The sequence below is a fragment of the Pygocentrus nattereri genome, chromosome 1, assembly GCF_015220715.1.
Source record: "Pygocentrus nattereri isolate fPygNat1 chromosome 1, fPygNat1.pri, whole genome shotgun sequence".
Taxonomy (NCBI): Eukaryota; Metazoa; Chordata; class Actinopteri; order Characiformes; family Serrasalmidae; genus Pygocentrus; species Pygocentrus nattereri.
This window is the reverse complement of record NC_051211.1, coordinates 49,036,054-49,049,345: the sequence shown is the minus strand read 5'-3', so window position 1 is coordinate 49,049,345 and position 13,292 is coordinate 49,036,054. Positions and strand designations below refer to the sequence as shown.

At 41.6% G+C, this 13,292-nt stretch overlaps 1 protein-coding gene across 4 annotated transcripts in view; it reads right to left on the bottom strand.

Moving 5' to 3' along the window:
• Nucleotides 1-111: 111 nt before the first annotated feature.
• The window catches only part of mical3b (microtubule associated monooxygenase, calponin and LIM domain containing 3b), a 75,811-nt gene continuing 62,630 nt past the window's right edge, over nucleotides 112-13,292 (bottom strand). Inside the window, exons 24-31 of one of the 4 annotated variants that reach the window (XM_037536744.1) lie at nucleotides 12,776-12,864; nucleotides 11,264-11,314; nucleotides 10,933-11,172; nucleotides 9,141-9,234; nucleotides 8,827-8,877; nucleotides 5,065-5,164; nucleotides 1,092-1,165; nucleotides 112-975 (exon numbers count right to left, since the gene is read on the bottom strand). In XM_037536744.1, coding sequence (XP_037392641.1) covers nucleotides 791-975; nucleotides 1,092-1,165; nucleotides 5,065-5,164; nucleotides 8,827-8,877; nucleotides 9,141-9,234; nucleotides 10,933-11,172; nucleotides 11,264-11,314; nucleotides 12,776-12,864 — 884 coding nt within the window. In that variant the 3' untranslated portion in view covers nucleotides 112-790. Of the gene's footprint in view, nucleotides 976-1,091; nucleotides 1,166-5,064; nucleotides 5,165-5,547; nucleotides 5,641-5,768; nucleotides 5,870-8,826; nucleotides 8,878-9,140; nucleotides 9,235-10,932; nucleotides 11,173-11,263; nucleotides 11,315-12,775; nucleotides 12,865-13,292 lie in introns of those variants that run through there. The other 3 variants (XM_017698945.2, XM_037536749.1, XM_037536753.1) reach the window with 3 other exon arrangements.

Genomic DNA, 13,292 nt, shown 5'->3' with positions numbered 1-13,292 from the left:
TGTTGGCTTTTGTTTCCATTAATTTTTTTAAGATGAGGAATTTACCATCGCATGCTTCTGCTTAAATACCTGTGTTTCTGTGACATCTTAAAAACATATTTTTCAGAAAAATGTTTATTAAATGTTTATTTTTTATATATATATGGTTTTTTATTTATTTAAATGTAATACTTTTACCTCACTCAAAGGTTAGATTTCTTTCAAGCTGATAAACAACGAAAACATTTTAAATTAACCTTTTTTGCTCATATTTCAAAGGATGACAGGAACTCAGGAAGGCTACTGTACATCAGTTTGCCATGGATTGGTTTCAGTTCTTCAAGCACAACTCAAAACAACAGGCATATATTGCATAAATTACATTTTACAGTCCACATTCCTGCGCACTAACAATGGCTCGACTCCTGTCCACATCATTCTCTCCGAAAAGCACAACAAAAATATACGCAGTCAAATACAGCTGCATTGGTTCTCCTTAAAATAAAGACATAAAAAATAAAACAATAAAAAAGCAGAAATTTAAGGTGTACATATGCATAGTAACACAGCTCAGTTAGCAGAATACTATTTGGCAGCAAGGCATCTCCATTCAGTTTCTACAGGAGTTTTATTTGGCCTTTCAGCTTATTTGAGAGACATATTCTTTTAGGGTGGTCTCTCTCTTTCTCTGAATATAGATACACTATTTACATTGTGCAGTTGCCAGTATAGAATACTTCACAAGTATAGCCCCAAGCAGATATGGGGCAGCTCACTCCTATTAAAACCAAGATGTGTGGGTGTTTGTGCGTCAGGCCCAGTGCAGGTTGAAGCCCTTGGACAGCATGACTGCCTCCAGGTCGCTGTCCTCCTCTCTCTCCCTCACTCTCTGCTCCTCCAGGAGAGCTACAAGAGCATCCCTCTGTTCCACCACATCCAGCATCTCCCCCAGGATACGTTTCTCCTCATCCAACTCCTCCTCCCCCTTCAGATGGTCTGAAAAAAGAGAGGGGGAGAGTGAGCCCAAGTCCCCATGACAAGAACAAGCATTTTTCACATTCCATGCTGCTGATGTGATGTGGTTAGGGATATTTCTCTCCGCAAGCACTGACCGTCCACTGCCATTCGCTCCCTCAGCTCCTGCTGCAGCCGACTCTGCCTGTCCTCCAGTTCCAGCTCTCGCGCACTGCACAAGCCACACAGAGAGCGATGAAATATGACTACATCACATAGATAATCACAAAGCAAATTATAAATTGTGTAAAACTTTGAATTTTAAACACTTTAGGCATATTATGCAGTTTATTCTTCAGACTTAGGCCGAAATCCATTTCACGCCTCGCACCTACCAACTAGCCCTTACCCCTCAGTTTTGCCCGTTCATGTCTAGGGGTGATAGGGTGTCCCAATTCTTGTTGAGATAGAGGGGTAGGGTGAAGTGTCAGGGCTGCATGACCCTAAAAATGAAGGCTCTTCAGAGACGCACTCCAAACAAAGTGCAAGATGGCCAAAGGTGGCCATGCAAGTGACCAAATGTGAGTATTTTCTCAGTTAAAAATTTACGATAACAATTGTATTATCTTAGTCATTTTCTTCATAACAACCATGAAAATGTGTGCTGATGTCTCGGTAGCAAGATTTATCTAGAGCCTCACTGACAGATAACCAGTTTGGTTACAATATTTCCAAAAATATTCGCTCATCTGCCTTCATACGCATATGAAGTTGAGTGACATCCCATTCTCAATCCACAGGGTTTAATATGATGTTGGCCCACCCTTTGCAGCTATAACAGCTTCAACTCTTCTGGGAAGGCTTTTGACAAGGTTTAGGAGTGTGTTTATGGGAATTTTTGACCATTCTTCCAGAAGCGCATTTGTGAGGTCAGACACTGATGTTGGACAAGAATGCCTGGCTCGCAGTCTCTAATTCGTCCCACAGGTGTTCTTTCGGGTTCAGGTCAGGAGTCTGAGCAGGCCAGTCAAGTTCTTCCTCACCAAACTCGCTCATCCATGTCTTTATGGACCTTGATTTGTGCACTGGTGTGCAGTCATGTTGGAACAGGAAAGGGCCGTCCCCAAACTGTCCCCACAAAGTTGGGAGCATGAAATTGTCCAAAGTCTCTTGGTGCTGAAGCATTAAGAGTTCCTTTCACTGGAACTAAGGGGCCGAGCCAAACTCCTGAAAAACAACCCCACATGATAATCCCCCCTCCACCAAACTTTACACTTGGCACAATACAGTCAGACAAGTACCGTTCTCCTGGCAATTGCCAAACCCAGACTCATCCATCGGATTGCCAGACAGAGAAGTGTGATTGGTCGCTCCAGAGAACACGTCTCCACTGCTCTAGAGTCCAGTGGTGGCGCTTTACACCACTACATTCGATGCTTTGCATTGTGTTTGGTGATATAAGGCTTGGATGCAACTGCTTGGCCATGGAAACCCATTCCATGAAGCTCTCTACGCTGTTCTTGAGCTGATCTGAAGGCCACATGAAGTTCGGATGTCTGTAGCGAACGACTCTGCAGAAAGTTGGGAATTGAACTGTGGGACTACATACAGGCCCAAGGGTTTAATCCTTAAATTTCCCAGGACCCATCAGCAGGTCCAGACTTCTACTCTTCACTCTTACAATTTAGGAATAACCAAGTTTGCACTGTTACCCATGTAAGGATGAAGTTCTGTGTGGGGTAGCTGGTATGATTTGTTTGGGTCTTTAACTCCTTACTTGTCTTTAATTGCACAAATTGTTGTTGTGGTTTTCATTCTGTTCATTTGTGTTCCTTGTCTACTTTCTTGTTAATGCACTTTTATCATGCAAATCGTAGATCGTAGCCTTAACTATTCCTTTGCTGTCATAGCTGATCCCGCTATGTACACTGATGTTGCTGGATCTGTACTTTATCATATACACTGACTCTATGATTCCTTTGGAATCAAAGGGGGGACTGATAGCTCCTAATGTCAGTGCATACTGATCAATGCGCAATCCTGGGTTCATGACTATATCGTGACCTGTGGGATTCAGGCCTATGGTACACCATAGGGCTTGCGTCATACAGAGGCCTCAGCTCATTTTTGTGCATTCATATGGTTAGTTGTAGCTCATAGTGACAATGATATCCGATTAGCAATGTTCTAACACTTATCTGTTGTTTAGGCTCCATGTACCTGGACGTCATAAACGTCCTTGGGGGCCCTTGTCCACCTAAAGCTCTATTTCATCCAATCCTCTCCCTCTATTGTCTTGTCGCATGATCACACGATGGTCATGCCATTTGTGCATATATAAGCTATGCTATTCTGATTAATAAACAGGGAAGGCCTTCTGAGTACAGCCACCGTCTCTGTGGTCATTTGAGTTCCACCCTCCCAGCTGGTTGGACTCTCGGGAGGACGGAGGATTTCACAGCTTTGGTACTGAGGTCGAACCATAGAACCTAAAACATCATCAAACGGTTCTAACAGTTACTGAATAATAAGCCTTATGATGTAATAATCCTGGGATTTTAAATAAGAATTCCACTAGGACTTTTTATTGCTCCATTGATTTTTTTGCAGATCTGCAAAAGTGTTGAAGCCATTTTGTCGCCCCGTTACACACTTAATTAACACGGAATTTTTGGAAAAGTTTTTTTTCATAAATAAATGGTTAAGATGTAAGCAAAGTCATTCAGAGTGGTTTGATGTAAAATAAAGACTCTACAACAGAGTTGTAGTTGTTCACTTTGGTGGTCTTTGGTTCTCCCAGGCATAATAATCTTTTAATAAATAATCTTTGTGGACTGTCGGAGTATGTGAAACCTCAGGTAAAAAACCCTGGGGTGATGTTTGACCCTGACCTCAAATTTGATTAACAAATTAACTCTGTTGTCAGGAGTTCCTTTTACCAACTTAGGTCCATCACCAAAATTAAATCATTTCTGTCCCCAAGACCTGAAGAAGGTTATACATGTTCTCATTTCATCTCGCTCAGACTACTGCAACAGCCTGTATATGGGTGTTTGTAAGTCCTCAATAGCTCATTTAAATGCAACAGCTCACCTTCTCACAGGCACAAGAAAGGTGGAACAAATCACCCCCCTCTTGGCATCCCTACCCTGGCTTCCTGTATACTGCAGTTCTTTTATTTGTTTTTAAGTCACTAAATGGATCTGTGCCGTCTTATATAGGAGGTGTGCGCCAACACTATTCTTTCTCCAGGCCCTTAAGATCACCAGATCAGTCGGTACTAGCTGTGCCACGACATCGGCTGAAACTTAAAGGTGACCGGGCCTTTGCAGTTAGCCTTTGGTTCCGTGAATTGATTATGCTGGATCTTATTTGGTTATAAACCTTATGTTGTTTTTTTGTATGTGTTTTAAACGTGTCCCCTTCAAATGTGCTTTCTAAATACTTAATTTTCTGATATACTTACTTACTTACTTACTTATATGTTTATATAATTATACTGAGTGCTACTGAGTTATATAATTATACTGAGTGCTACTGAGTTATATACAGTAATTATACTGAGTGTCAGGCATCCAAAACACCTCTAAAATGCCTCTAAAAGTTCCCTCACAAAAGGTTATTACACGAAAAGTTTATGAATACCTTGCCTGGTGCCTGAAACATTGTTTTACGATAGCTTTGAGTTCAGTTTTTGGCCTAAAACATTTTTTTTAATCCATTCATGACAAAAAGGTTCTAAGGCAGAACAGTAACCAAACTCCCCCCCCCCTAAATTGTATGATTATCAACATTACACAAAAAACCTCAGAAGATGTATGTGGGTTCACTGATTTTGTAAAACAAATAAAATGTCTATATTTGCAGGACAGAGACAATGTGAGCCTTGGTTTCACCCCTGCTGTAAAGAAAGTCCACTGAGACCACTCTACATGTTTACATCTCAGTTACCTAATTATGCAGAACAAAGAAAAAGGGTTAAACTCCACTTTAAATGTTTAAGGCCTTACAGATCTGATTTCACATGCAGCAGAACATCAGAGCTGGAGCAATAAAACCATGCAAGGTTTGTACACCTTCGTTCAAGTGCGATTCCGGGCATTTAAAGCAGTGAAGGAAAAAGGCACTCACAAAATCATGAGCTCAGATTCGTAGCGCACCAGAGCGTTCTTCTCCTGAACCAGTTTAAACCACTGCTGCATCAGGCTGGGGTCATCCTTCTTCCCCATCCCTAACAAGGGAGCAAAGAGGGCAAAAGTTCAGAGGCATGGAGAGAGAGGGAGTGGAAGAACATGCAGCAGGAGGAAGAGAGCTGACTGAGCAGGCAGAGAATCAGAAGCACACTGCATTTGTATGCAAGATACATGTCTGTCACTTACAAATGCAATCTAATACTGAGAAACATGCACAGAGACGGACAGAGATCTCTACACATACAGCATGAACACCACACACATACACACTCACTGCACTTCCCTAAATAAAAGCCCTCCTCTGTAATAATGTCCAAGACCTCTTTGTAATGCCAGGAAAGCATGCAATCCATGCAGTTAGGTCATATCCATGCAGAATAACAACGAAGAGAGACAGACAGGCAGAGAGAAAGACACGCACTTAGCTGGTGGAGCGGAGGCTCATGCACTACATAAAGGAAAAAGACTGTACAGACGTAGACTGAGTGGTCGTGCTCTGTGCCTTTGGCTCTAGCTATGCACAAGAAGGAGAAAGAGAAGAAAGAAGAGGAGAAGCAGCGTGTTTAGAAAACGAGTGGCTAAGGTCCTTGGTGGCTAAAATAGCTCCTTTAATACAAATTGTTTAAGGGCTACAGGTGGCACCTTCACAAGGGAGAAGAAAGGGGTGGTCCAGTTACCTTCGGAGGAACAACAAGGACAGAGGGAGACAGGTCTTCTACGAGGGGAACCAAGAAAGGGTTCAACTACGACCACAGGAAGACAGAAAGAGAGAAAGAGAGAGAGAGAGAGACAGGGATAAAAAGAGAGGAGGAGGGATTCATGGACACAGGTGGGAGCATTGAGAAGAAAAGGGTGAACTGGGTGGGAATGAGATGAAGAAGTGATGGGAGATTTAGAGGAATGGACATGGCTGTGACTGAACTGCAGGCAAGCATGTCCAGCTATGGTCTGACCCCAGCAGCAACTGACCCTTCCTGGGTCTGTGTACTATATCCTTACTCCGCATGCTATGCACTTTACTGTGTAGTGCTTGGAGTTTTGGAGCATCATCTCAGAGAAGGCCCAATGATTTCTGGGAACTGAAAAATTGAAAAATACATGTCTGAAATTTTAGCGCTGTCGCCTCACAGCAAGAAGGGCTGGGCTTGATACCCCAGCTGGATGACCAGGGTCCTTTCTGTATGGAGTTTGCATGTTCTCCCCATTTCTGAGTGGGTTTCCCTCCACAGTCTAAAGACTAATTTGAGAGAGATTAGGCTAATTTGAGATGCTATGGACTGGCGACCTGTCCCAGGTGTTTTTTTTTTCTCAGTATAATCACCAAGCTTGCTGTATTTAAAAGTATAAGGTAATACTAACATCACACTGCAAAATTTAGCATTAATGCACGGATCAGCTTTCACATTTTTGACTGGACCTGAAGGCCTATCTTTAAAATCTGTTCAACACTGTGTAATTTGGCTATCAACACAACACTGCATCCTATTTTGTTTTCCAGTATGAACTTCACACACTGAAAGTGTCTAATGCACCAGCGCTCAATTGAGACACAGTAGCCACATTAACATGCGACTTAATAATTGCACTAATAGCTCAATCAGAATAGACTAGTCTGATTGAGGCCATTCAGAAAACTTTTCTATCTGATTGAATGAGGTGGATAATCCTGTAAATAATCAGTTAAATAGAAGAATAACATCTGAATGTCTGTGTCTGATAACATTCCCAGTAGGAAAGTTTAAGGACATTCTGTGCCTGTGCGTTTGCATCATGGTGAAAGTTTATAGCGTTTAACACGGGAGCAGAAACTCGTCTGCAGACGAGACAAAGTTTATGCTCTGATCTTTAAAAGACGGCGGTGAGACGGACGTCCAGCTTATGTGTCTGAGAACACGACGTCGTCTTCTCGCGCTTCTTTAATAAGGACATATGAAGTACATTTTTCTGAGTCTGACGTCATTTAAAAGCAATTAAAAACACAAGCACTGCTCACTGCTGCTCATCTCACTCTGACTGGACTCACGTGGTGCTCTCTGTCATATCAGATTACATGTAGCATGCATGCAAACTGGCATTTTCCATCGGATTGTTGAGTAGAGTGAGAATAAACACCTCAGTCTTAATCTATAATCAGAATGTATTCAATCGGATTGGCAGAAGCCATGTAAACATAGCTAGTGTGTTTGCCAGGAAAGAGGTGAATGGAAGGTCAAAGCCAAGTGTTCACTTCAACACTTGTTGATGTTCTTGAGAAAATACAGTAGCTTATTATACATTCCCTAAAAATGTAGATAGTCTAAGAATGTCTGACAAAATAGGGAAAAAATGGAAAAATCACATCTGCTTTTTCTTTATGCTGTCACCCCTATTATCACACACACACACACACACACACACACACACACACACACACACACACACACACACACACACACACACACACACACACAAAACCACACATAGACGTAAAGAAAAGACACAAGCAATTAGGCTCAGGGTGGGGTATTTTTTGAATGTGCTATTGTGAATGAAAGTTAGCAAGGCACAGTTACTAGTATGCAAACGACACATTACAGCCCTGTTAGCAACAGCAGCCATTTCAGGCTAATTATTGTCTGAAGCTAAGGCCCAGATTACACTTGGCTTTAACATACATGATTCAGTCATGGTGACTGGACTGTATGATCACGACACGGCACATTTACACGTGTCCTTGTATGTAGTTTCTGCATCCAGATATTAATGGAATATCATTTGCCCATGTAATATTTACATGTGTAATTCAAAATGTAAATTCTCAATGATCTCAAAGTGGTCAATGATCTATAAAACATTCTATAATCACTATGAAAGCTCTTCAGGCACTTCTGCTACAGAGAAAGAAAAGATAGCAAGCAATGTTTGCTTTGCTTAGCACCCACAACTGAAGTATAATTGAAATAAAAGAATTCGGATTAAAATTACGGCCAGGAGTGGTGGGAGAAAAGGACCATAAAACATTGAAACAACATTAAACTGAGATAATAAAGTGGTTAACAAATTATGATAACAGAAAATTCTCACTTTTGTGGGTTTCTTTGGTCACTCGGTCTTTCTTTTTTCTTACAACACTGTTTGGAGTCTCTGAAAAACCCCCTACCCCTAGACGTGAACATGCAAAACAAGGACTAAGGGCTAAGCGGTAGGGGCGAGGGTCAAAATGGGATTGAGACTGATCATGTGTGCTCATGCCCTTTGAGGATAAGATTGGACACCATTAAATGCTGTACAACCTATTTGTTCTGCCATTGTGTCACACTAATAAAGCCATGAAAAAGCAACCCATTATTTAGTCACTCTGTCTGAAGACACATATTCAACTGCTCTTGCAACTGTAATTTGAAAACAATGGGTTTATCGAGAACAAGCTCTAACCAGGCATTGGATAAAGGGCCTTGAAACTGGACACCTGGCAACCCTATACAGGATGCATTTTAAGGCCAAGTGTAAACGGGGCCTAAAAGGTCAAATCATGCCAAAAGGAAGGTGAAGCCATAATGAGCAGGTCTAAAAGAAGCGGGGTTCTAGCTTCTAGCCTTGTTTAGGGATGTTAGCTTCTAAGCACACCTGTCTGTCAGGAAACATGTTTCTCTGTCACATGGAAACCAATTTGCTCGTTAGCACTATTAGCCTGAAGGACTCTGCTTGTTAAGCTACATACCACCCAAGTGGATGTCCAGAAGGTCGGAGGTACTAGAGTCTTCCCAGTAGTCTATAACAAGGACACACTAGTCAGCAAACAACCATCCGAGTTCACTCATACACACAATATCACAGCCATGGCCCATTTACACAGCTCTGGGCTGATGTTTGCCTCTTCGACTGACATGTGAGGCTGAAATAAATGGCAATAATGCATTTTTGATGAGTCGGATGAATTGAGGCATTTATAAAATGTAAACATATAAAACTGAGTAACATGATGAACAGTGGCACAGCACACAGTGCTCAACATCCCTCAATAAAGTCAGATACCTGCTTCTCCTCTGAGAGCTTTCTCCACAGCAATGCCCTTCTCCTCCAACTGCCTCTGCTTCACTTCCACCTGCTCCAACTGCCGCTGGATTATCTGTGGAACACAGACACATCCATAAAAAGAATTAGTGAATTAGTAAAAAAGTAAATGTAAAAAGAGTAAATATAGCAGAAAAACACCAGGCAAAAAACTGGACACACCTGAATGTGTTTTTCATTAAAGGCAGTTAAAAGACAGTGACTAGAAATGCGTCAATGAATATAAACAGTTAAAGGTGCAATTTAAATATTTGAAATAAAACATAGATTTTTGGAAACACCCTCCTCAGACCAATACATTTAGCATAGAACTTAACCCTATTTGGTAGAAGGCCAATATTTCTGCTAGCAGACTGTGGCTATTAGTGCTGGTCCTTCAGTTCAGGCAAAATAGATAATCTGCTCATTTCTCGTTGTGCCCCTATGGGATTTCCAGTATTATGTTAGCAATAAGCTATTTGTGGCTGTTCTAGACTAAACACAGACACGTGAAGCTTAGAAGCTTTAAATAAAATACAGATGATCTTTTATTTAAAGCTTCTAACAGGCAGTAACACTTTCAGTAAAGAGCCCTGACATAGATCTAGTGTTCTAAAACATGAAAACAGAAAAAAATACAAACCCAAACATCTGTGGTACTGAACCACCATATGTCAAACTTTGAACACCCTTGATAAAACGTTTTATTGATTTTCTAATTGAAAACAAGTTATCACATCATCTGCAGGGAACAAACTTAAATATACACTATATTTCCAAAAGTATTCACTCGTCTGCCTTCACACACATACGAAGTTGAGTGACATCCCATTCTTAATCCATAGGGTTTAATATGATCTCAGCCCGCCCTTTGTAGCTATAACAGGTTCAACTCTTCTGGGAAGGCTTTCCACAAGGTTTAGGAGTGTGTTTATAGGAATTTTTGACCGTTCTTCCAGAAGCGCATTTGTGAGGTCAGACATTGATGTTGGACGAGAAGGCCTGGCTCACAGTCTCTTCTCTAATTAATCCCAAAGGTGTTCTGCTGGGTTGAAGTCAGGGCTCTGTGCAGGCCAGTCAAATTCTTCCTCACCAAACTGTTCCCACAAAGTTGGGAGCATGAAATTGTCTAAAATCACTTGGTCTGTTGAAGCATTAAGAGTTCCTTTCACTGGAGCCCAACTCCTGAAAAACAACCCTACACCATAATCCCTCCTCCACCAAATTTTACACTTGACACAATGAATTCAGATAAGTACCGTTCTCCTGGCAACCACCAAACCCTGCTCTAGAGTCCAGTGGCGGCGCTTTACACCACTGCATTCCATGCTTTGTATTGCACTTGGTGATGTAAGGCTTGGATGCAGCTGCTCGACCATGGAAACCCATTCCATGAAGCTCTCTACGCTGTTCTTGAGCTAATCTGAAGGCCACATGAAGTTTGGAGGTCTGTACTGATTAACTCTGCAGAAAGTTGGTGACCTCTGTGCACTCTGTGCCTCAGCATCCATTGACCCCGCTCTGTCATTTTATGTGGCTGAGTTGCTGTCGTTTCCAATCGCTTCCACTTTGTTATAAAACCACTGATGGTTGACTGTGGAATATTTAGTAGTGAGGAAATTTCATAATTGGACTTGTTGAACAGGTGCAGAAGCCTGTTCCCTGTAAAGGATGTGTTAACTTATTTTTACTAGTGGTGAGCAGACTTTTGCATAGAGCTGCAGCCACATTCCAACAAATGGCCATTATTATTACTGAACCCAAACATACAGACCTGGGCGCGGTGCAGCCTCCTCAGCTCCTCCTGCTTGGCCTGCCTGCGCGCGGCTCTTTGCACCCGACGGGTCAGCTTAGCGTCCAGCTCCTCCTCGGCTCCTGCTTTCTGAAAGAGCGTGGAAGACAGGCTTATACTGGAGGGGTCCGGTAACACCACCCACACCCCCACCACCTCAGTCGGGCACGACGACTCTGGGGTCCCCACCTTGGCCGACTGCCGCGGCTTCACTCTGCGTTTCTATTGGGCAACAGAGTCAAGAGGCGGGCTGAATGCTACCTGCTCGACCAACAGGAGCTAAATATGGGCGAATGGGGAATGTTGGCACTACCTTAACGGCGTACGCTCTCTTGAATGCCAATGCGTGAGGCACATAAACAGACTTAGGAGAGAAAAGTTGGAGTCTGAATTAATCGGTCACGTCAGACACAAACAAATCTGCTGAGTGTTCTCAACACAACAGGCCACAGCACGAAACTACTCACTAAAGAGGAAGTTCAGCACGTTCCTCTAAAAAGCCTCACACTGATAACACTAGAAGATGTACAGGCACTGTTCTGCTATGACACTGTATATTATACCTCCTGTTGCTCCTCGAATTCATCCTCCTCTTCCTTGATAGCTCCTTTCTGAGCATCTGACCTGATGATGTCAGACAGCTGAAAAATGGTCATATGGAAATGTATCTCCCAAAGTGAACAACATTCTAGGTTCATCTACTGTACTCCGCCATAAAAGAACACAATGCACAATCTGTTGGACAAGTATTTGTTCTTTCTGTGACTCTGTTCTTGCTTTCTGAGAATAAGTGTCACCAGCTGCTGACCCCCGCCAACAGTACAGCAAAAGGAATTTGAAGTACTGCCTGGGGAAAAATCTAATTTACATGTTTTTCTACTTACCCCATACGCAGTCCATCAGCCAAGACATACTGGTGTCCAAATTTTGCTTTTTTAGTTTAGAACCAATGCTGTGAAGCTAATGTTGCTAACAAACACTGGAAGTCAGTAGTCACCCAAACCGTTTCTGTAAAAAAAAGCTGCTCAAACCGCACCCTTAATTCAGGTTGTGCAGACAAGTCCATATGTTTTAAAACACAGTGTGACTCATTATGAATTACAAAAATGAACTTTTCTGAGCACCTAAAAGAAGGAGCAGCCATTCAGGATAACCGCAGTTCTTTCCTGAGCACAATTTGGCATCGGTACACAAAAGATGAATAAAGATTGGGTCGAGGGAATTCATAACACAGACACTTACTGACATGATATGATGCAAATATACTGCTGCTATCGGAACAAAACCTCCTATCTCCAAAATTGTAATTTTACAGGGGAAGCAAAAAGCATACTTTACTTTTAATGTAAGTCAATGGAACCAGAATTTTTTCCCAGTCATTTTGGCCCATTTCTTTCAGTCCATTCAACAGGAAATTTACACAACAATGTAAAGGGCAACATGCAAATAATTCAAATAATGTCAAAAACTGAAAAACAGCAAAAACTGATATGCAAGGTTTTGTTCTGACAGCAGCGATGTGAGGATATTGGGACGTGGTTGTGGAAACAGTTTTGGTGACCACTGACTTCCACTGTTTGTTAGCACTGTTAGCCTAGCAGCTCCAGTTCTAAACTAAAGCATAACTTGAAACATGTCTTTGCTGATGGACTGCATTTGGAGTAAGTGGGAAATCTAAATGCAGTTTAACCAAACACCAAACAATTCTTTTACGTAAACAAGAAGGGGGTAAGGGAAGCATAACAATGCAAAAAGATGATGAACAGAGAAAGTGAAGAGAAGGAGAGAGAAAGGGAGAGAAGGAGGAAAAAGGTTCTGCTCCTACCTGAGCTCTGAGTGGAGATCTCTCCAGCACAGCGTTGCAAGACAGGTCTGTGTCTTCAGAGAAGCTTAGGTTCTTCTTAAAGCGCAAGTCTAGAAAACGGAGAATTTCTTCCACAGTTGTCTTGTTAAAAGTTCATCTGTGTAAAGTCTGTCCTTGTTCATGTGAGCTAATTGGTTGTGTTATGATTAAGTAAGGTGCACATAAATAAGAAGAAAAGAAGGCCATTTTTTCTGATTTTAGCTATTATGAAGCTTTGATGACTTTACTATTACTCTGAAATGTGAAAAACAATAAAAATGAAAAAATCCTTTTGATAGGTACTGTACACACACAGGCAAAATTCTTACCACATATGAACATTATTTATAAACATTTATCTTGGCAATAAGTCTGCGCTTGTAAAAAACACCATATCTTAAGTACAGCATATGCAAATAAATCTAAACACATAAAAAAGTACCAATCATTTTTTATTTTTAAAAAAAGATTTCATGAGACTCATTTTGAAGAATGAAGT